This window comes from Rousettus aegyptiacus, unplaced genomic scaffold (assembly GCF_014176215.1).
Source record: "Rousettus aegyptiacus isolate mRouAeg1 unplaced genomic scaffold, mRouAeg1.p scaffold_m13_p_3, whole genome shotgun sequence".
NCBI lineage: Eukaryota > Metazoa > Chordata > Mammalia > Chiroptera > Pteropodidae > Rousettus > Rousettus aegyptiacus.
The window spans coordinates 34,475,803-34,501,183 of NW_023416306.1; the positions used below are offsets into that span (position 1 = coordinate 34,475,803).

The 25,381-nt window shown below is 34.3% G+C and overlaps 1 protein-coding gene across 2 annotated transcripts; it reads right to left on the reverse strand.

The window, feature by feature from the left end:
- Positions 1-4,583: 4,583 nt before the first annotated feature.
- RMI1 (RecQ mediated genome instability 1) lies at positions 4,584-25,324 on the reverse strand. 2 transcript variants are annotated; one of them, XM_016130374.2, is made up of 4 exons: positions 25,186-25,324; positions 20,223-20,277; positions 9,996-10,092; positions 4,584-9,193 (listed from the first exon to the last, which is right to left on the reverse strand). In XM_016130374.2, the coding sequence occupies exon 4, from the start codon at positions 9,159-9,161 to the stop codon at positions 7,290-7,292; it is 1,872 nt and encodes a 623-aa protein (XP_015985860.1). In that variant the 5' UTR covers positions 9,162-9,193; positions 9,996-10,092; positions 20,223-20,277; positions 25,186-25,324; the 3' UTR covers positions 4,584-7,289. The 2 variants fall into 2 exon arrangements, with proteins under 2 accessions (XP_015985860.1, XP_015985856.1); XM_016130370.2 differs by having other exon boundaries at positions 25,067-25,324.
- Between the last annotated feature and the right edge of the window lie 57 nt (positions 25,325-25,381).

A 25,381-nucleotide genomic window follows, 5' to 3' on the forward strand; every position in this document is an offset into this window, starting at 1 on the left:
GATGCTATCTTCTTCTGTGGCATTTTGCTTTGCTTCATTTGGGGTTTTCCACATAGACACACTCAGTGACTGCAAAATAAATGAAGAAACTCATGATCCAGGTACTATACAGAGATATTTATAATCCTTGTGGCAGTGGTTCCAAGGAGATCCCAAATCCCCCTCAAGGCTTGTTAAACCTATAGATGCCCGGCTCCATTTCAGGAACCTGGTGGGTCAGAATGTCCCATAGTGCAGGATGGGAGAACTGGGTATCTATATTTTTTACATGTGCTCTTGAGTGTATCCACAGATGAGAACTTTTTGTTTTGTTGCAGTTCAGGACCATACCCATCCAGATAAACACAGAAAGGACAGACATTGAAAGAAAAGTGAACCAAAATTCTAAGAAATATGTACTTGTAAGACATATAAATACATATTTCAAGAAATCTATTTCCTTATGGGAATGATTTTGAGGGGAGGAGTAGGAAAGGAAGACAGGAAGCAAAGGAAGGAGGAAAGAAGGGGAAAGGAGGGAAGCCAAGGGGAGGGGGCTGTGAATTTATGAAACTTCATAGAATCTCAAGGTAGCTCATTCTGCATTTGAGCAGTCCTGATTGTGGGTACTTTCTTACCTTGCACCAAAATTCATCTCTTATGATCTTTGTCTCAGAGGTCCTAGTTCCTCCCTGATAGGCCTTATAGAACCTGCTCATCCAGGCATTGCAAATGCAAATACCTACAAGGCCAAGGAAGATATCTGAGTGAAACCAGTAGCATGTTAGACAGCAGGGAGTGAGGGAACTCAAGTGAGTTAGATAGTAAGAACCATAACTAAAGGAGTAACCAGTGACTCAGCTCCAGATAATTGTCTCCAAGCAGCTCAGGCCCACAGTAACCAGATCCTCCAATTCATTAAGAAAGTTGTGATGTCTCCCAATTTTTAAGTATTGGCCAATAATTTAAAAAAAAAAAAATCTAAACACTGGTCAGGCCTAACTTCCACAGGATAAATATCCTCAGTTCTTCAACCATTTCCTCCCTAATGTCAAGTCTCTGTGGCCTTTAACAAAATATCACACTCCTGTGCCATCTAATTACAAAAGTGGAGTGAGCATCTCATTCTTTCTACACACTGCTTTCTCATAATAAAATCTAAGACCAACATTAGATTTCATAGTGGCTACATTATGCCTAGCTGTACTAGATGTTTCTAGTACAGCTGCTACTAAACCATATTTCCTCCCACCCGGATTGTAAGCTTCTGCAACTGTATTTTTTGGTCCTAAGAGCTAAGACTTTTAAGTTATTACTGTCAAATTTATCTTATTGGTTTCTATCACCCTAGGCTGTCAAAATGATTTCTGGGTTTCGATTCTGTACCCAGTACTTGAACATCGCTCCCATATTGGGGGGGGGGGGGGAAGCCCTCTCCACATATTCAAGTCATTGATTTAAAAATAAATAAATAAATGTAGAGCAAGAGCAGACTGTTGGGAGAGCCCTCTGCCAAACTATTAAAAAACCACAATCTCATTAATTCATTTGGATACAATCAAGCAACAAGAAATGGATCCACTTAATTGTTCTCAAATCTAGCCTATACTGTTAACAGATTCTATAAGATGCCTTATAGATCTCTAAATACAATTAAATGCATATTACTGTTTTCTCTAGTAATCTCTTAACATTTCATTCATTCAACACATCATTCACAACACTGAGAACAAGTACCTAAGCTCATAGAATTTATGTTCTGGCAATAGAGATGGTCATTCAACAACAGAATTCACAATTAATTACTAAACAATAACTATGACACCAAATACTAGTGATTAATTTATATGTCTGACATTTTCCTCAGAATAATTACAGAATGGTATATAGTTCAAATAATATTGACCTGGAGTTAATAATTATTAAAACTGGGTAATAGTAATGGCAGACTTAACTATACTAATTCTTTTTCTAAATTTGAAATTTTTCCATTAAAAATTTACAATAATTATGATACGTGGAAAACTACAGGAAATTTAAAAAATATATAACAGTGAGGACCTAACCTAACATGAAGAGGCAGAGAAAGCTTCTCTGAGGAAGTTACTTTTAAATTTAAATCTGAAGAAATTATCTAAATTGAAAGGGGAATGGAAAAGGAAAAGCTTTCCAAACAGAAGGATCAGCATGTGAAAGCATCCTAATACAAGGAGGAACAGAGTAAGTATAAATGCATAAATACTGTCAAACCATGGTTGATTTACAACCAGTTTGGCTACAGATAAAAGAATTTGGCAAAAATTAGCACCCTGGGAAAATCAATAGACTATCTGAAATTTATAAGAGTATTTTATACCTCCTTATACTTGGTATGCTATATACATCTTTTATGTCAGTAAAATTCAAAATAAATATATATGTATACTGATAGCTAGGAAGGATATATATAGATAAAACCCACTTGTTAAATATTTACTAGCATAAACATTTACTAGTGGCAAAGTCTGAGCCTTTGAAAGGGAATTAGAGACTTAATTTGAACCTAGTCTGAGAAACATTCTCTTTTGAGTTGCTCAAGTTTTGGGACATGGGAACTCACAGGAAAAGAAATGTAATTCAACACAATACCTGGGCTCTGCATAAACACTATTTAAATAGATGTAATAACATACATGCTTTTATGAGTTTTAACATTAAACTTTGGTTTGTTAAAATTCATCTCTGCCCTGAGATAAGCTAGCCATACATGCAGCAAAATTATGAAGCATACAAACAGCCTGCAATCCTAATTTAGATTTACTACTGCCATGAGAGAACACACCAAAATTTGATGCCAGAATGATAATAGTGATTATAAACTGTGTAAGACATTTGCATACTGTTTCATTTGAGCCTCATAGGACTATAGGCTATAAATCATCACCTCCATTTTACCAGTGAGAAAACTGAGAATCAAAGAAATTAGGCAATTGCCAAGGACATATGCCCTAACACTAACCATTTCAAAGCCCAAAAATCCATCCTGTGGCACTGGCTCAGACTTGCCCTCCTTGCTCAATTATTAGTACTAGGTCACCAATCAGTGAACCTTAATAAGGAGTTGAAAATTGAGTCTAATTACAGTAATTCACATTAAGACATAAAAGCACTTTAATAGATTAATTTCTTAAATCTCTGAAATGGGAGGATTGTTTTTGTTTTGGCATATGCATGACGGTTTGAGAGTTGGCCAAGAGTTACCTTCTACATGCCCCTTAGCTACATTTCTACTCCATCCAGAAAGACAAGAGTCAGGAACTTGTCTTTCCTTCTGAAAGTTTGTGAACCCCAAGGAGAAAGCCAAAACAAAAACACTCAGTACACTTCTTTTCCATTCTCCTTCTATCCTCTAACTGTACTTCCCTTACCTCCACTCAGTTAAATGTTTAAAAATTTTACAAGCTCCCGAGTAAATAGTTTGATAACATTTAGTGCTGTTTGTACATAAAATTACCAGGGACACTCCGTCAATTTGTATTTCTTGGAAATATGACCTAATAGAAATATCTTAGCCCTTTGGTTCTTTTACACACACACACACACACACACACATACACACACACTCACTCACTCTAAATAAAATTGGGCTAATGCAGTTGTTTCATTTCATTAGAATTGAGAATCCATAAAATTGACATAAAGAGCCAGGCCATCATAGAAAAGTAATCATGTCAAATACATACTTAAAGTTGATTTATATTGAGTCCTTTAAATGCACTGTGGGTCTGCTGCCCTGAATTTCAAAGCTACAATAAATACTAACAATATGATTCACAAATAGATAAAGGAAGTTACCAAATTGATTGAATTTATTTATGGGATAATCATCTGTCTTTCACTAATTATTAAAGATCGTTGTGAAAACTTGGTGTCCTTATTTTTCAACTTAATGTTTGAGAAATATTTAACATCACCATCAAGGAAGACAATTCACAAAAGAAATACAAACAATTGACCAGATCAACAAAGACCTTTTTTTTTTTTTAATACCTTACATAGGTATTTGAGAGATTGAGAAACCACAAACTCTTAAACACTCCTGGTTGGAATATGTACGGAAAGAACTTTTTAAAAAATAAATAATAAATAGCTACCACTGCATACTTACTAAGTAGAAGACACTGGGCTAACTGCTTTGAAACAATACACTTTCACTATTTTACGGGTAAGGAAACTGATGCTCAAAAAGAGTAACATACCTAAGTAACATACCTAAGAATACAAAGCTAGTTTAAAAAAAAAATAAAAGCTAGTAGGCAATGTGGAAATAAGTATTGTCTTTAAAATGTGTGTATTTTAGAGCCAGCCATTCTCCTTGGAGTTTATTATAAAAAAATAATTAGAGAAATATACAATTTGTACAATGATATCCACTATAACATTATTTATAAAAAATGGGAAGTAGAAACAACCTAAAGGTCCAACAAAAGCCAAATGGCTAACGTCAGTGTACTGTGCGATGATGCAATGGAATAATTGCATAGCTTTTTTAAAGTGATGTTATAACTCTACTTACTGAAATAGAAAGTTAGTCCCACATTAAAGGGAAAAAGGAAAATACAGAGTAGTATATACAATATAACTTTTATTTAAAAAAGGTATTAAAAAAGGCAAGAAGAATATACTCCAAAATGTTAACTTGTTATATATTGTCGTAGGATTTTTTAGTGGTTTTCTTCACTCACACATATTTTTTAATATTTCTACAACAAAAATGAACAACCTCTGTAAACATTTATTTAAAAGTACTCACACACTGCTCACGTGAATGTAAAACGATACTGTCACTTTGGAAAACTTTTCAGGAATTTCTTTTAAAATTAATGACCCCATTCTACTCGTAGGTATGCACTCAAGAGAAATGAAAGTATATGTTCATTAAGACTTGTGACAAATTGTGTACATTCACACAATGCAACACTAGTCAGCAACAAAAAGAATACTGATATATGCCTGGATACACAATATAGCTAAACCTCAAAATCATTATGCTGAGTAAAAGAGGTCAGACACAAGAGTACATATTATATCATGCCATTTACATAAAATGCAAGAGACTGCAAACTAATTTATAGCAACAACAAAAAAAACAGATCACTGATTGCCTGAGGACTGGAGTGGGGGTGGGGGTGGGGGATAGACTACAGAGAGGCATGAGGAAATTTGGGGGAGGGTGATGATGGAAATGTTTTGATTATGGTGGTGGTTTCAGATTTCACAGGTATATATAACTATCAAAGGTGACTCAGCATCAAGGCAGCATGAGTAATTCCTCTTTTCTCTTCCTTTTTTTTAAGCAAACAATTAGACATCTGTAACCAAAGTGCCTCTGCACATTCCCAGCTCACCTGTGCACCCAAAAGTAAACAAGATAACTATTAAAGCTTATCAAATTCTATCCTTTTAATGAATGTGGTTTGTTTTATATACATTATACTTCAACTAAGTTTTTTAAAAGCATGAGTTTATGTCTTTAAAAATATACAGGTTTTACAGTAACTTTTTCCCTAAATTCTGTATACAGGAATTCTAGATCACCAAATTGGTTTTAAACTTAATAACAACAATTCCAGCTAACATTGATAATATCAACAGTGGGCATGAAAACTGGTAGAGGACTTCATGAGACACTTCAATGGGCACTTAAATCTTAAGCTAAATTGAAAATATGAATGAATTTGGAAGGTAAGATCAGGGAGCATGAACACTATGAGCTTGAGTATGAAAGTGTGAGATACATTTCCCTACACGTTTGGAGAACTACAAATACTTTGGTCTGACTAAAATTTAGAGGCACATGAGGTAGAAGGGGAGTAACGGGGCAAGATGAGGTTGAAAAGGCAAAGGTCAGATCACGAGAGACCTTACATACTAGATTAAGAGCTTGGACTTCATCTTCACAAGTAAAGGGGCAGGAGGAGGTTGATAATAAAAGTTAATGAAGAAAAAAGAAGAAAAAAATTATTCTAAAAAGATCGTTCAGGCAAAATTATGGGAAAAAGTTTGAGGGCAAAATAAGGCAAAGACTAATTAGTAAACCCAGAATCAAAGCACCAATACAAAAGGATGAATTGATATGGTAAAGCGTTATCCCAGTCTTTAGTGACTGAATATGAGGAAAAAGTAAAGTCTAATTCCAGTTTCAAGCACTGCTCACAGAGATAAGAGTACAAACAGAAAACATCTAGAAGAAAGACGATGGCATCTTATTTAGATCTCTTGTAGTAAAAGAGCTAAGCGAGCAAGTACACAGAAGAGGTTACTCTTAGGGCCAAATATCAGCAAAATCTGCATTGTGCCTTGAACTCTTGTTATCATCCTTCAAAGAACGACAAAATATTTTTAAAATATTTTCCTACTATGTCTATACCATATTTTTATATATGTATTTATTTTACTTCCAGATATTTTCCTGTAACATTATTTAACTAAAATAAAACACATCTTCACTTTGTTTGATTAATGTTTTAAATTTCAGAATACTTACAACTTTTAAAGACAAAATATTAATAAAAATAACTTTACCTTTCATATGTGACTTTAATAACAAAGTGGAAAAGTGATAAACAGTCTCCCTTTAAAAAAAAAATGCCAGCACTTCCAAAAAGCCAGAGAGGCTTATATGTAGAGCTAATTCAGAAAGGGGATAACACCGAAAGACATGGATAAAAACCTTATTTTAATCCAAAAAAGTGAAATACTTACTGCACCTCCCTAATGAAGCTTTCAATATGCGATCTAAAATAAATTATCCTTGAAAATAAGGTTTTTTAATCATTCAATATCCTCTGAAATGATCTTGTTAACATACTATTTGACTTAAATATATCAAACTTTTACAACCAGCAAAACAATTTGCTTCTGAAAGCCTGACATTCTGATTTACTGGATTTACATTTTCCCAAGTATAATAATATAAACAAATCTTTTTTGAGTATTCGACATATTAGAAGTACATCTACTTATTTATAATTAACTTTCAACAATATGGCACACCAGTAAACACCAGTACAACACTTTAGCAATCATCTTATGTGAAATTACAAGTGGAAAACAAATTTCTCAATAACAGTGAGTCACCAAATTCCTTCATCTAATAGTTACTATAAAAATTTATTTAAAAAACCTAACCACACAAACATGATTCAACATTTTTAAATTAAATTGAAATGTCATGAAACCTTTTTCTTCTTTTTACGAAAGAAAAGTTTCAAAAATAAAATGACGAATTTACTTCTAAGTATTTTACTGTTTTCTACTCATTTAGAAAATTATTTATTCAATCGCTTCTTTAGGTTCTCAAGGTGTTCCACATTAACATCTTGTAATGCCAGTACCATTGCTTTAGACAAGGAGGGATTAAAGGAAATAGTCATCAGACAGCACAAATCTATTAGATCTCTCTGACACTTCTGCAAACCTTCCTGAAACTTTTGGTATTGAAGAGGATCCTTTTTTAACTTTTTCATTTCCGGTACTGAAAACCCTATCAGACTAGTAAGTATTTCATCTACAAAGTCTACATCTAAATATGCGGTACCATCAGAAATCTTTGCTGTTATACTCCAAATGCCACCAGAACTTGAGAGATTTCCAGTTAAGGTTACAATAAATGCTTTGACTTTCACTGTTGTAACTTCCTCTAGTTTGCTGGCCATCAGAACAGACAAATAGATAAAGGGTGGAGAATACAAATCCAGGGCAAGAGAAAGATTAGTGCTGTTCTCTGATGATCTTAAAGAATAATTCTGTAAATGGTGATCACTTTCAATAGAAATTTGTGAACTTTTTGGTACATAACAGCCCAGTTCTTCATTTAATATTTTATTATTTAAGGAATGTCTATCTGAACTGCTGATGGTTGGTTTTACTTTATTATCTGTCCCAGAGTTCTTATCTTTATTTGTAAAATCATGGGGGAGTGGTATATTATGAACTGAAAAAACACTATTGTTGTCTCTAGCAGATAGACAACTAAAAGATTTGTCTTCATTAGTCATTTGTTCAGATAAATTTTTTTCATTCCAATTGTTTCCATACTTGCAAATCAAAGAAAAATCATTTGAAGTATTATGTTTATCTAAAGATCTCTCTATTGTTTCATCTGTGATTCTGTTCAAAGTCAATGGCTGCAATTCTTTAGGCTCCATTTGTTCTTTCTGGGCAGCTTCTTCCAAAAGCAAGGCCTCAGCCAATGAAAAGTCATCTAATTCCCCATCAGTGAAATGCACAGATTGATTTGGTGGTTTCTCTTTTGGTCTTAGAGAAATAGCAAGTCCTTGTTCAAAATCTGACTGTCTTGGAGAAAAAGCATTTGAGGAACTACCTGTGCTGAAACATCCTCTTTCCAAGGAGGTGTCATTCTTTGCTGCAAGCTCAACATTTTCATCAAGACTTGCCAAGAGTTCTTCATCAGAAGGCCCTAACACAAGATCGAGATCATCTGTAATTCTGGGGATGCTTTGGTTGGAATTATTTGGCATGACTGAAACTATAGGAACAGTTTCTCCAATTAATCTTCCAAGTACTTTTTCTTGTGCATATTCCTCTAGAAGAGCATCTACTTCTCCTCCCAACACCTTCACATTTTCTGGTTTCAATAAGAGAACACCGAGACGGAAAGAAATGTTTCCATAAATCAAAATTTTTGTGCCTGGAGGAAGAAGACTATGAAGAGCTGGAATAGGCTGATATTCCATTCCCTGCATTTGGACAATTCCATCAGTTAACTGCAGCATCAACATTCGTGAAGGTTTTGCTTCCCAAGGTTTTGGGGTTACTTGTGTTTCAGCTGTAATCAGGTCATTCATATTATGCTTTCCTCGCAACTTTTGTATCTGGGAATATGCAGGTTGACTTACGTCAACCAATGAATTAATCTGCAGAGCAAAAAACCCATTCAGTTCTCCTTTTGGAACTTCTAAAATGCCATCAGGTAAAAGAGGATGCTCCAAATCTCTCAGATCAGTTAGGAGCCATTGCTCAAACACTTGTTTGTTTATTTGTGCCTGACTCAAATTAACATTATTATTTTCTTCTTGGATCCAGTTAACACAAGCTTCCAGCCACATCAGAGGTACTTTAACATGCCATGTAGCTAAAAGCCAGGTTTCAACTCTTAATGCAATATTAGTCACACTCATTTCTTTTTAAAGATATTTCATATATCTGTTACCTAAAAAAAAAAAAAATTATAATTCAGTACACTTAAATATAGTCTATAATTCTGTACAATGCACAAACAGGCATAACCACACCCTTTTGATTTTTCTCACTTCAGCATCTTAACAGTCTTTCACTTCCTACATAGCCAAAAAATCAAATATCACATGTAATCAGAGGGTATAATGAGAAAAGCAAAAGTCTGAAAGCTAGTTCTGCCAAATTACAAGCTGTTTGACCTAATATAAATTTCTTAACTTCTCTAATCCAGTTTTTTCAACTTTAGAATATCAATACCGTGCTCACTTCAGCAGCACAAATAACTAGAATGTCAATACCACCATCTATCTTACAGGGTTGTTGTGAGGATAACATGATTAATATTTGTAAGGCAGAATGTCAGACCTATGGTAGACGTGCAGTAAAAAGTAGTTATGATTATATTAATAACCTGATTCTAATAATCTAATTAAGAAACAATATTCACTAAGGTTATTTTCATATCTTTAATTCATATTCTATTAAGACATACCATTGTCTTTGACCATACAGCACTTAAATATGTGCTCTAAGGATAAAATTATAACAAATAACAATAAATACTACGCTGATGTAAAGCATGTTATTTCTTTGGCTAAATAATTCTTAAAGGTCCTACCAGGTAAATATACTTGATTTTCTCAGAATGATAAAACAGTAGCGAAACAGTAAAGACTAATTAACCCTCTGTTCACAAAACTCTATTTTTTTCTTCTACAGATGAGGTTAAGAGATAAAATTTATAAAAGTTTTAATATGTCCATAAGAAAACTTACCATTTGGAACAGGAGTCTAAGATGTGATGACAGCACTTGGAAGTGGTTGTTCAGTGGAGCACTTGTAACTTCTACTACTCAGGAAAAGCCCTGGGAGCTAAGACCAAAAGCAGTAAGGGTTATAAGAGGAAGCTGCAAAAAGAATCAATGGCCTATTTTCACGAGCGCAAGAGTTGGACGGAATGGTTTTTCAGGTTCCTGTTATCAATCAGGGTAGAGTATAGGTAATATAGAATAAAAACATGAGGTTTGGAGTGAGATAAACAGAAGCAAGTGACCGTGAGAAACTTACACATTCTAAGCTTGTTTCCTTGTCTATATAATAGTTACTTCCTAGGGCTACTATGAAAATTAAAGGAGATCGGAGAGGACAGCTGGCAGCTGGGTCCTCTGACCCAAGGGGCAATCCAGCCCATTTAGACTGCTCACCTCGGCCTCAGAACCACCACCTCTGTGGCCAGTCAGCCATAGGGCATCCAGCAGCGGCTGCAGGCCAAGAAACGAACCGTCCAGAAGGTGTCCAAGGCCCATAAGTGACAGAAGCTGAAGCAGGCCAAAGCAGTTCAGGCTAAAACTGAACAATACCATGAGCAGAGGAAAAGAAGAGTTTGAGGCCAAAGAATCTGGGGCTCTGAGATGGAGGAAGAAACTCAAGAGAAAACAATCCTCTAGACCTACTTCCATCAGGGCAGGGATGACATCCTGGAAAATCTCTTGGTCTTACCTGCAACATCAGCCAAAAATCCATGGAAACTATCACATAAATAGATAAAAGAATAAAGAAGTATCTGTTCCATGGATTGGTATTTTACATACTTTCATGAAATATGAAGCATTAGCAAAGCTTGAGCTATTTCTTATGAAAAGGCAATCACAAATAGTAGGTCCCTTCACTTTTTGAAGATAGCAAATCTTATTTCTTTGTACAGACTTAAAGCTTATCCAAAAATTTCATTTTTTACCTTGTATTTGTTAGAAATTTATTCAGTATATACATTGTCTGGTTTCCTATGTCTTTAGGCTCAAGCAACATATACATTCAGCACTAACTTTTTCTTTCTTAGATGAAAAAAATTTTTTTTTGAAAAAAAGAGATTAAATTTTTTTCCCCCTAAAGCTTCCTTGAAGGTCAAGGATTTTATCTATAAAAAAAGTAGTAAACAGTTATTTGTAACCTATATTAAGTAGCAGCCAGCCTTAAAATAGTATCTTCTGGTTAAGGGTTAGAACAGTGAATATCAGTATAATTATTTGGGCTGCTTTAGTTTCTCTTACTCAAAATACTAGATGACAGAACTCAAGAACTTGTTACATATTATTAATTGATGCACTGATAATAGTTTAAAAGTAAAGATCTGTTATCATGTAAAAAATGTTAAAAGAAAATAAAGGAGCTAGGAGAGCCAGTAAATAATCTAGTGGTTCAGAGTACAACTGTGGCGCCAATTATTTTTCACTTACACACCCTGTGATCCTAAACAAATGGTCATATTATTAATTTAACAAATGATTAAAATTTCAAGGATGAGTTATAGTTGTGAGGATTACATGAATAACACTTTAAAGGAGTTAAGAAGGTCGTTATAATTACTGACCAGGTGAATCTTTGTATTGAAGAAAATGATTGAGAGTGTAGATATATATATATGTTTTAATTATACATGAAAACAACGTAAAAAGGGAGGAAAAGTCCCCTGCCCATTATGATGAAAATAAACCACGTAGAGTCAAATCAGTGTGTCTCTTTAACAAAGAAACCAACACTTTCTACACCACCTCTCTGATTTATCAAATGGAAATACTTCCTAACTTATTGCTAAAGTAAGGAAAACAAAATATAATGTGCTAACTTTAGTGCATAAAAGAAAAAAAAAATAAGCACATTCTTCTTTCCTCATATATACATAAAGGACCTCTAGAAGGATATACAGGAAATAAAACTTTAAATATACAGCTACACTCAATAACAAAGAATAAGATCTTTGTGGGCCAGGAACAGAAGAGAAACCTAGAGTAGTAAGTGGGTACTAAAGTCCCGAGGAAAAGGCAACTAGATAAAAACAGCATAGGCTAAAGCGCCAAAGCTCCAAGGATCCAATAATAGGTTAAAGGACCAGAAACAGACTCCTTGCTAGAACTGGGCCAAAAAATATTCCACCAAGCACCTATTTATGGCCTATGGAGAGAACTTACATAGGGGCCTATATAACTTATAGTCCAGAAGTAGGCTATTTACATAAAGAAAAATCCAAATCCCTAATGAAACAGCTGACCTAGAGCTATGCCAGCCAGAGAATCAGGCTGAAAGCAACTCCAAAACCACACAAAAAAGAAAAACACACATGGGAAAAACTATCCAACATGACCACTAAAGCCAAAATAATAATATATTTGAGGAAAACTACGACATCAGTAGACACAACAAATAGGAGAATTTACACCTGCAGAAAAATTTAAACAAAGAATCTTAAATGTTTTCTAAAAATCTTTGTTCCCCTCTTTAATTCCCCCCACCTTCGAACCCTAACCTACGGATGTTGCCATCTCCCTTTTAGAACTGGACCTCTGAAGGTGGGGCATCTCCTCCCACATATTCGGGGCGTGCACCTGGGGCCTGGCACCCCCGGCGTGCTGCGGGGGGGCGCGGGGGGGGGGGGCGGCACGGCTGGTACATCTTGGGGACCCGGCACACCCAGGACCTGGCGCACCCAGGGTATGGTCCATGGCTCCACCCAGGACTTTATGTGCATAAAGCAGACGTACTAACCACTACTCTATGGAGCCACCCTTAAAAATCTTTTTGAACATACATGAACATACTAAATATACTTTAAAAGTGGGACAATTATAGTCTCAAGGAATAGAAGATAAAAAAGCCATTTATAAAAAGAATCAACTGGAAATCTTGGAAATGGGGAAGTCTCAAATTAAAAATTCAAAAGATGGGATAAACAAACTAAAAACAAATGAAAGAATTTATACATTGGAAATTACCTAGAACAGAGTAAACAGAAAGATTTTAAAAATTAAGTGGAAAAGATTTTAAAAAGCTACATAGGAAAGATAGACTCCAACACTGAAGTAATCATAGTTTCAGAAGGAGAAAAGAGAAAGAGGTGAAAGAAATGATTTTTTTTTCAAAGATAATGTTTGAAGATTGTCCAAAAACACAAATTTCCAGTGATAAATAAATGAGTATTAAGGATGTAACGTGCAGCATGATGATTATACTTAATCATCTGTATGATACATAGGAAAGTTGTTGAGGGTAGATCCTAAGAGTTCTCATCACAAACAGACATTGTTTTTCTTTTCTTTTTACTGTCTCTATATGCGATGATGAATGTTAACTAAACCTATTTTGATAATCATTTCACAATATATGGACATCAAACCACCATGTAACACACTCTAAGCTTATACAGCCATGTATGTCAATTATTTCATTAAAAACTTGGAAATGACAAAACATCAAGGGCAAAGAAAAAAAATCTTATGACTCAGCAAGCTGGATTTAAAATTTCAGATAACAAAAATGTAGAAAATACAAAAAGAATTCAGAGGGAAATTAAGGTATTCCTGTTTTGTCAAGGAGGATAGAGATACTGATCAAGTTTAGAATTTAATAAAAAATATGTAAAATTATGTTTAAGGTTAAAAATGGAGGGTTGAAAACACAAATTCTTATAATCCCTCTTGAAACTCCACAGAAAACACATTTTTAATTGGCCATAAAACTCTAAGAACAAAGAAAACGGGAGCAGAAACAACGGCAACAAATTTTGAAAGCTTGAAAGCACACGCATAAGTAATTTATGACTTAGCAGACAACAGTAAGTTAAATTCTAAACTGGTATTAAGGATGGCTGATTTAAAACCCAGAACACGCAAAAGGCAATGGTAAGTACATTTGGAAGTAAAGGACATTCTAAAAACAAGATTGATTATAAAATTATTTAAGACACTAAGACTGGCATCCCCATCCCACGTCAGAGAGACTGCTCCTCCTACCTTCTGGAGAGTGTAAAACCGAGGCTTTTAGATGGGACACCAGAATACTGTTGAATTCTTAAATATTAAATGCTGGATACATGTTACTTTCTTCCTCCACAAAGCTTCCAGAAATACCAGTGACTAGGCCTATACTCCTCTAGAGAGAGATCAGACAATCTCTCTCTGAGCAGTCTTACCACTCTAACAGAAAAGACCTAGAAATACTAACATGAGAGATTCTGCAGTTGAACAGCCTATTCTGAGACTGCATCAACGAACTCAGGGTTCCAACCAGCTTTCTTTTGTTTCCCACTTAATTATGACAAGATATCTGAGAAAAACCTCTAAAGAGAAACCATATCAAACAGAAAAAATGCAGGAAAATGAATGGAGACAAAAACTTCAAAAAAGCTATCATTAATATCCTCAGAAATAAGACATCATATCCATGAAATAAGAATAGGATGCTATAACAAGGAGTATTCATAGGGCAAAAAAAAACAACTTTTAGAAATTTCAAATATGATAGCAGAAATGAAAAACAGTAGAATGAATGGAAAATAAAGTTAATAAAATCTCTTAGAAAAGTAAAACATCAGTACAAAGAAATCAATGGAATCTGGGGGTGCTTGGCTATAATCAAAGAAACGAATTTAGAAAAATTTCCAGAACTTAAAGACAAGAGCTTCCAAATAAAAAAGACCCAACACAATGGATAAAAATAGACATATAACATACTATATCTTTATTAAATTTTAGAATACAAGAAAACGATTCTGCAAGCTTCCAGAAAGTGAGAACAAACAACAAACGACACATTCAGAATATCGGGAATGAAAGTGGCTTTAGATTTCTCAATGGAAGCTCTGAGGTAAATGAGCAATTCCTTCAAATTTCTGAATGAAAATTATTTCCAATCTACAAATCTCTACCCAGGCAAAGTACCAATTAAGTATGACAATGAAATAAAAACATTTTTAGATCAGCATTGTCTAAAACAATTTTTGTAATGGAGAATGTGTTCCAACATAACAGAAAAATAAACCAAGAAAGAGGAAATATCCTTGATATTACACAAAACAGAGAGGCAAACAGCCCAGAAGGCCTTAGGAGAGATTATATGTTATGAAGATTAAATTGTGTAAGACCCACTGTTTCTGAGATTTCACATCTTTCTCTTTCCTAGCTTACATCTATTAATTGCAGTGTTGATGTATCTCTATGTACAACTGAGATTTAAATAACTGGAGGAGTTAGGAGTTGAACTAACAAAAAATATACAAGAAAACTAAGATAACTCAAGAGAAAACAAAATGTTGTACAAGGGAAAAAAGTAATATTTGTATATTACAGGCTTAGTTGTAATTGACATGTATGTAGTCATAATAATATACATTCTAAATACTAATCTGACCAAAATTTTAATACAGCTATACAGAGACAATAGAGATGGACAAATATGTGTTAAAGCGAAGGTAGAGGGTAAGAAAAGTAGGTGGAAAAAGTGCTAAATCCTCATCTCTATAGTTAAAGTCAATAGGTAATGTCAAAAACTGAAAAATCAAGAAGTAGCATTATCTGTATAGTTTCCAGAGCTATAGAAGTAAATATAAAAAAGAATCAGCTAGAAAAGTTGCAAGAGGTTGCCTCTGGAGGAAGGGAAGAAAGGAGAAGGAAGGCAGAAGATTGCTATTTTTCTAAATAATTCTTAAAAGATTTATATTTTAAATGATACATATAAAAGTTTTATTTCTTTGATCTCCTATGTTCCAATGATTTCTTTGTACTGATGTTTAATTTTGGGAGAAGATTTTCTTAACTTTACTTTCAATTGTTCTACTGAGTTTTTTACTTCTGCTACTAGCAATGAACAAAATTAAAGGTATAGAAGACAAAATGCTTTCCCCCTAAGATTAGGAATAAGGCAAAAATGTCGACTCTCAACACTTCAACATCATACTAGAGGCTCATGTCAGTGCAATAAGACACACACAAAAAAATAAAAGGTATATAGATTAAAACAAACAAAAAAAAATAGCATAAAGTCAGACATACAGACCAATAAAACAGACTAGAGAGTCCAGAAATAAACCTTCACATTGTGGTCAAATGATGAACAAAGGTGTCAGATTACATAATGGGGAAAGGATAGTCTCTTCCACAAATGGTGCTGGGAAGACTGGATAACCACATGCAAGAATGGACACATCTTATATCATATTCAAAATTTCACTCAAGATGGATTAGAGATCTAAATGTAAGACATGAAACTATAAAACTCCTAGAAAAAAGCATAGAAGAAAAGCTTCATGATATTGCAATGATTTCTTGGCTTTGACACCAAAAGCACAGGTAAAAAAAAGCAAAAACAGACAAACAGGACTGTATCAAACTTGAAAAGTCTGTGCAGCAAAGAAAATAACTGAAAAAGTAACCTACTGAATGGGATGAAATATTTGCAACCCATGTATCTGTGAAAGGGTAAATATCCAGAACATATAAAGAACTCAACTCAGTAACAAAAAACAAATAAGCCAATTTAAAAATGGGCAAAGGACTAGAAAAGGCATTTCTTAATTGAAAATATAAATGGCCAACAAGCATATAAAAAGATACTTGCCATCAGTAATCATAAGAGAAATGAAAACCAAAACTACAATGAGATATCATCTCACTCCTTAAAATGACCAATGACAAAAAAATAAATTAAAATTAAAATTAAAAACAGGAAAAAAGAGTGAGGGTTTGGAGAAATTGGAACCCTTGTGCACTACCAGCAAGACTATAAAATGGTGCAGCCACTATGGAACAGTATGAAGGTTGCTAAAAATATGAAAAATATAATTACCATATGACCCGGCAATCCCACTCCCGGGTATGTATCCAATAGATCTGAGAAGAGAATTTTGAAGAGATGTTTGCACACTCATGTTCACTGCAGCATTATTCACAATAGACAAGATGTGGAAGCAACCTAATTGCCTATCATCAGATGAATAGAGAAAATGTGGTATATACATAAGAAGGAATATTATTCAGCCTTCAAAAAAAAAAGGAAATTTTGTTGTATGTTACAACATGGATGAACCTCAAGGACATTATGCTAAATGAAATAAGCTAATCACAGACAGACGCTGCATGATTCCACTTATATGAGGTATCTAAAGTAATCAGACTTGTAGAAATATAAAGTATAATTGTGGTTGTCAGAGACTGAGGGGAGGGAGAAATGCAGAGTTGTTCAATGGATACAGAATTTCAATAATGCAAGATAAATAACTTCCAGAGATATGCAGTACAACTTATATACAGTTAACACTATAATGTACACTTAAAAACTTAAATTTATGTTATATGTGTTGTACTACAATAAAAAAGGGGGGAATCAAGAGGGAAGAAAAGGGGGGAAATGAAAAAATAAGACTACCCCAATTTCAGATGACATGAATATGAAAATGCTAAAGAATCTACAAAAAGCTGTATCATCTGATAAAAGAGTTAGCAAGGTATAAGCATCTTTTTCATGTTCTATTTAGTGCCACATTTTTTGTATTTGTTGCTTGTTGTTGATGACTTCACTGTTTAAAATGGCCCCCTAGCATACTGCTAAAGTTCTGTCTAGGGTACCTAAGTACAAGAATGCTGTGCTGTGTCATATGGTAAAAAAAATGTGTTAGATCAAGCTTTATTCATACATGAGTTATAGTGCCATTGGCTATAAATCCAATGTTAATGAATCAACATGTATTGAATAGTGTCTTTAAAAAGAAACTCACACAAAAAAGACTATGTACTAATCAGTTGATGAAAATGTCATGATCAGATGCTCATAGGAAGCTAACTCTCTATTTCCCCTAGGAGAAATGGTTCAGTATTCCCTAATTTACTGTTCGCAGTGACTTTACAGAATATAATTACCATAAATAACAAGACTCAATTGTACTAGTAATGAACAAAACAGTACAATTTACAATAGCACCCAAAACTTATAACTAACAAAATATGTGCAGGGTGTGTATACTGAAAACTACGAATGACTTATGAAAGAAATCAAAGACAACCCAAACATATAAAGAGATCAGCAGTGTTGAAGACTCTATGTTAAGATTTCTGTTCTCCTCAAACTGGTCTATAGGTTCGATGCAATTCCATTCAAAATCCCAGCAATTTTTTTTTTTTGTAAAAAATTACAATTTGATTCAACATATGGGTCAATGGAAAGGTAAAACAGTCTAGAAATAAAGGCATACATATAGTCAATTTATTTTCTACAAAGTTGCAAAGGCAATTCCATGAAAATGGGAGTCTTTTGTAGAAACAGTGCTGAAACAACTGGACAGGCCATGTACAAAAATACAAACCTCAACCAATACCTGTAATGTGCAGCGTAGTGACTATAGTTAAGAACTCTGTGCTGCATATTTGAAAGTTGCTAAGAGAGTAGAAATTAAAAGTTCTCATAAGAAAAAAAAAATTTGTAACTATGTGTGGTGACAGATTTTCACTAGACTTATTGTGGTGATCATTTCCCAATGTATACAATAGCAAATCATTATGTCATACACGTGAAACAAATGTTGTATGTCAATTATACCTCAATTTAAAAAAAGAAAAAAATCTTTGACCTTGGTTTCTTAAAACTTTTCTTAGATACAACACCAAAAGCATACTCCATAAAAGAAGTAAATTAATAAATTGGGATTCATCAAAATTTAAAACTTCTGCTCTGTGAAATATGCTGTTAAGAGTATAAAGGCAAGCCACACATACACACAAAAAAGCCACAGACTGGGAGAAACACATAATTGACAAAAGACTTGTATCTAGAGTATATAAAGAATTCTAAAATTAAAAAAAAATTTTTTTTAAATGAGCAAAAGAGCTGAATAGACATTTCACCAGAGAAGATATGCAGATGGCAAGTAAACACATTAAAAGATGCTCAATATTATTAGACACTAGGGAAGTGAAAAATTAAAATCACAATGTGAACTACATACCTATTAGCATAGCTAAAATACAAAATACAATACCACATACTGGAATGCTCATACATTACTGGTAGGAATGCAAAATGGTACAGCCACTTTAGAAAGCAGTTTAGCCAGTTGCTTAGAAATTAGAACAGATTAGCATTTTCTTAGAAAATTAAATATATTTATGTCATATAACCCAACAATCATATTACTAGGTATTTACTCAAGAAAAATGAAAACTTATACTCATTAAAAACCTGTATGTGAAAATTTATACCAGCTTTATTCATAATCACCAAAAACTGAAAACCCACATCTCTTTCCACTGGTGAATGGAGAAACAAATTGTGGTACGGCATTACAATGGAATGCTTTTTTCAGTAATAAAAAGGAATGAACTACTAATAAGATACATTAACATGGATGAATGTTACTACAGACTGTGTCCCCCAATACACACAAAAATATCGTATGCTGAAATCCTAATGTCCAATGTAATGGTTATTAGGAGGTTGGGCCTTTGGGACATGCTTAGGTCTTGAGGGTGGAGCCCTTGTGAAAGGAATTAGGACTCATAAAAGAGAATCCCCCCACACCCTTTCACGCTGGGAGGTTACAGGGAAGACAGTTATCAATGAATCAGGAAATGTGCTCATCAGACACCCCCCAAATCTGCCAAAGCCTTGATCTTCAACTTCCCAGCTTCCAGAGAAATAAATTTCTATTGTTTATAAGCTATCCAGTTTATGGTATTTTGTTATAGAAGCTCAAACAGACTAAAACAAATGTCAAATGCGGTATGCTAAGTGAAAGAAGCCAGACAAAGACTGTAAAATTCCATTTATATAATATTCTGGAAAAGGCAACAATATAGAAACAGAAAACAGTTCAGTGATTCTAAAGACTGGGGATGTGAAGAGTAGTCGACCATATGGGGCACAAGGGCATTTTAGGTGTGATGAAACTGTTTTATATCATGGTGGTGGTGGAAGTGATGGTGATGTGACTACGTCTGTCAAAACTCATAGAACTATATACCAAAAAAGAACATAAATTATACCTCTAATAAAAAAACTTAAGACGAACACCAAAAAAATAGAAATATCACAATTAACTTTCAAACTTGTTGAGGAAAACATTAAGAAAACAATCCAACAAAAGACATAAAAGGAATGGGCAAGCTCTATAAATACAAACAATATATAAAATGGTAAAATAAATTTACATATGTCGGCAATCATAACATAGATTAACTTACCCGTTAAGATACAAATTGAAGAAGTCAAATCCAGCTGTATGCTTAAAAGATAGACCTAAAACAAAATAACATCAAAATATTAAATTAATTCATATAAAGGCACAATTTCATGAACCCATAGCTTAGTGACATCAAGACTGAAAGCTTTATATTTGCATTCCACAGTACTATCTTATTGCATGTTTTTTTTTAACCTCAAAAAAATTAAACCAGATTTGCAGCTCTTAGGTGAGCTCATCCCGAAGGTTATCCATTTCCTCCACTATAATTTAAATAGCACAGCGCTGGCAAATGGACCCAGTATAATTTCCAAAGGTGTTGTAGCAATGTGATGATAGTCATTAAGTAAACTGAAATCAAGACAGTGTACTTTCAGTAGTTATAAATTGTTTAAGTGAATTATCAAGTATAAATATCACAATTACAATTGTTTTTTGAAGAATGCTTTGTACTGTAAATCACTGAGTACAATATATACCCCTAAATTATTATACACAGCCATACAACACAAATGTTATTTTCTACCTGAATCTGTCAAATATTAGGAGATAATACTGTTAATACTTCTAGGAGGAAGAAGGAACCAGTAACAAAAGAAGACTGACTGGTTGTAAATTAAAAAGGTCCAAACTGGACAGAAAATGAACAAGGATGAATTTCAGATAATATTCCTATATCCCAGCTGATACAGCTGTATAAACACAGAATTAAGGTAAAGGTTTGCTGAAAATAAAAATTAAAACTTATTTGTAAGACTTTAAACTTTTTCCAAAATACTTTTACATCTGCAGTATTATCTAAATTTCAAAATAATAATTTATAGTAGGTAGGTATTGTTATCTATTTGAGAATGAAACTGAGACATGAAGAATAAGATACAAAGATCATACTTAGCAGCAGACCTAGAACTGGAAGATAAACTCTGCTAATCTCTATTCCTATGTCTTTTTCTAGCCTTTGATGACTTAAGTGAAAAGTGAAAGTACAGTCAGTCCTTCATTTACATATAAAACCCACTTACACATAAAACTCACTCTTGATTGGCTATTCTATCAGAGCATACTATTATAATAAACATACTTTACTCAAATCTCATTTAAATAATAAGCTCACCTAGTGCACTCTAAATTATTTCATTTACAAAATCAAGTGAAAGAAAAACTTAACATCACGAACTGCAGATGCAATCACCTACTGTCTATCTTCATGACAACTTCAAAACAATGTTATGGTTAAGTGCTACTTTTCCTTTGTTATAACAACTCTACTAAGACACCACATAAAATAATTTTAAATTCTTTTAAATGTCACGAATTGATATTTTAAGGCTTATTTATCCATTTTTTTTTAAATTATTTATTTCAATCATGCACTTGTTTGTGCTGTTGAACATGGCAAGTGACAAAACTTTCAAGTGACAATTGAGACAAATTCTGAGAAACGTTGCTCAATTAAACCACAACTAAATCGTTCTATTAATGTGTGGCAGTAGTAATAATTATTTCCAAATACTACCCTCTAGGATTTGAATATCCACTTTTGGAGCTACCTGACATCCAATAATTTTATAATGTTATCATAACTAGGTAAAGAAAAAATTCAAATGACTAAAACCTCCAAAGATAACCTTAAAACACAAACAAATGTGTTAAGAGATACTTAACATTGCACAAGCACTCAAATATAATACCAAATATTTTATCAAAGTCAAGAACTTTGGGGGGAAAATTGACTGCTAAATGCACATTTATTACACAGCTCTCTTCATTTAACACCAAAGAAAATGAAGGATATAGTGATTTGAACACAGAAATAGTCTCCACAACCGTATGTAACTGTAATAAAAAGATTTTGTGTATAGTAGGATTTTTTTCCCCTACGGGTTAGAGATTAAAATTTTTACTTAAATGGAAAAAGTATCCCATGATAGATCCTATCATGTGGGATCTATGTTATAAAGTTTGGACTGGGTTTCAATAACAGAGCCCCTTAATAATTTAGTAAATTCTATTATTTGCATCTTCTTCAAAGAATGGAATTCCTAAGATTTTTATTCTTCCCTTTCTCAAAAAACTGAGTAATCATAGTTGCTGCAGGTAAAAGCAACTCAGAGGGAAGTGTTAGCTAGGACAGTACAACTTCCCATCTACTCACACACAAAAAGGTGCCCCTAATCCTCAAAAGTATGTATTTCTAAATTGTATACTAAGAAATGTTCATACCATATGATCCACTTCTTAAGAAAACAATCAGAAATGAAGACAAAGATTTACGTGTCAGAGTTTATCACTGTATTTTTATAGTGTGGAAAAAAAAAGAGAAAAAATCTAAATGTTTAACATTGGAAAAAAATTAAATACATTACACTGGCTCAATGACATGGACGGTTATAGAGTCTTTATAAAGTTATTTTTAAGAACTATTTAATGTCCTGAAAATATATTCATATTTTTTTGCTTGAGAAAGGCCAGCTATAAAACTACATTAATCTTATTCCCCAAAATGTTTTAATCATGAAAAAATGTTTTTTAACAAATCAATTGACATTTTGTGCATGCTAAACTAAGGTGACCACAATAATCTACATGGTAGATCTTGACTACAGAACTGAGCAGAAAAGTAGAAGATTCTATCATTCAGTACTAAGACTTAAGTATATTTGATTCATAACTTTTCAGTAAGCATCACATATTCCAATTTTTTAAAAAACAGGAAGAGACGGAAGTACCATCCTTTTGGACACTATATGGCATTCAACCAACTGAATCTTAAAAGCACAAATATTTAAATCATAAGCACTCCATATTTCTACTATCTTCATCTAAAAAATAAAGAATTTGTGTTTTAAATCATTTGAGATGACTTTAAGATAGTCTGAAGAGGGAAAATTAGAGAGGAAATTTTTATATTTAATGACTGAAATCAGAAAGAAGTAATCAGTGGGGCTCTGTGTGGACCTTCCAAAACTTAATGTAAAAACACAGAAAGAGAATAGATTTAGGAATTTAAATCTCAACTCTGCAATGTGACCTCAGACATGTTCCTTAACTTCTTAATTTCCTCACCCATAAAACAAAGAGAACGATTTGTCCACAAGACTGTAATAAGCATTAAACTACAAGCACAAAGTCTAGCACATGATGGGGAAATTCAGGAAACATTAGCTATATTTTAAATAATCATCCAGCTTGATAGTGGGTAATCTCAATTATATTACCTTATCTAAAATAAATCCCACAGCTAAGTAATACCAGCTCTGAATTCACTGTAGATATGAAATGATCATACAATTCATTACACAATACAGGAATCATTGAATGTTATCAATCAAGTTGACAAGTACTTGAATGAGATAGGTATAATACGGCTTGGCTGAAAAGATGAAAGGATAGTCAAAAGACAGACTATCCTATTATTTAAAGAGTAAACCTAAAAAGCAAATTATAAGAGATAAGGAATAAAACAAGTGGAAAAAGGAAAAAAAAAAAATCCAACAATGGCATCTAGAAAAGTTAAGAGCTTTCACGAGTTAGAGTCCAGTTGAAAGACAGTAAAATTGGAAGGAGTTCCTAGATAGGGATACTCACTTTGCCATTTATCAAGGCATGAAATGATGGCTACAGCAGAAATAATACCTTAAAAGAATGTATGATTAGTAGAGTACCCTTTATGTTCCTATTAATGTTAGTGAAACATCCCAGGTTTTAAATGACAGATTCAATTAGCGTTCCAAATCCCGACTGGCAGATTAAATCTCTATAATCCAAGTGTCCCCAGCCTTCACATACATACACTCATCAGTTCTTGGTTGAAACTTAAAGTCTGAACTATGTAACAGAACAAAAATGTGAGTTAAGTTTTACCTCCCAACCAGACTTGTAGTACTTTACATGGTAGGGGCCATTATAAACTCCAAGTAAAAGATAAGGTATAGAAGAAATCAAAGCCATTCAAAAAAGAAGCTGAGTTACAACTATTTTGCGAATTATTCAAAAGGGAAATCAAGTTACAATATTGTAAATCAGCACAAATTCATTATTACTATAAACGTATGTGTCCATATATACATACATATACTGCTAATGGTGGATTTAGCTTTATACGTTAATTACTGCATCTTTAAACTTCAATGAGTTTGTGTTGTGGATGAAGGCTGAAGGGTTGAAGAGTCGGATGTAAAAATTGGGTACTACCAGGCCTGGTGATTTCTCAGGTTTGTCACGGATTCACAGTGACCTGATGTGCCTCAACAAAAGAAATCATCAAAGCTTGGCACAGGGGTCTTAAAAGTAATCGAACACAAAGCAAGTAGTGTAAACTGAACATGCTAGAACATGCTAGTATTATTGAAGGGCGAGGTTTTTCATGTTCTGATCACTGCCGAATATCCTGACACATGGTAGACGCGTTAAAGAATTGAATTAACAGAACACAGATGTCTAAACGTATTTTGGTTTGCATTCATTTTGGATGAATGCAATATTACTTCCAGAAAAATCTCAGATAAAATGCAGCGACACTACAACATGCTAGCATCACAGGCCCCACTAACAAAAACAGACTGAAGAAAGGAAAATAATTAAAGTACGGAGAGTCCTGTACTCCTGGACTTTCCAAGGCGTGCCGGCTCAGGTCGGAACCATAGGGACAAGTTCCCTAAGACTCCGAGGCTCGCCGCCACAGCCCGGCGGACCTGCTCACGTTGCCAGGGATCCCGCCCGAGCCGACCGCCGGCCGCGAACCGTCAGCAGGATCCCCAACCCGGGCCACGCCTGACTGGCACTGCAGCCCGTTACAAACAGCGGGTTTCCGCGGAGTGGGTCGGGCCAGAGGTCTGCACTTACCGACCCGCGCGGCTCGCCCCGCAGCCGGGCAGCCCTGGCGGGAGTGAAGCTGCGGGGAGGAAGGGAGACGCAAGTATAGACTGTGGAAACGGGGGCATTCGCCAGGGCCTAACACAGACCTGGCGACCCGCCTTCCCCTCGCACAACAGCGGTTCCCGGGCCGCAACACTCTAAGTACCGTCACCGCGCGCCTTAATCCCGTTTCTCCTCTTCCCGCCCGATTTGCCGCACGCTCACGCCCCTCCTCCAAACCCAAAAGCCTTCTTGGGATCCCGAAACGCCCCTTCCCCGCCCCCTCCCAGCGCGTGAACGAGG

What these genes read in the sequence shown, in the direction of transcription:
- RMI1 (XM_016130374.2), bottom strand. Translation starts at nt 9,161, where the DNA reads ATGAGTGTGACTAATATTGCATTAAGAGTTGAAACCTGGCTTTTAGCT.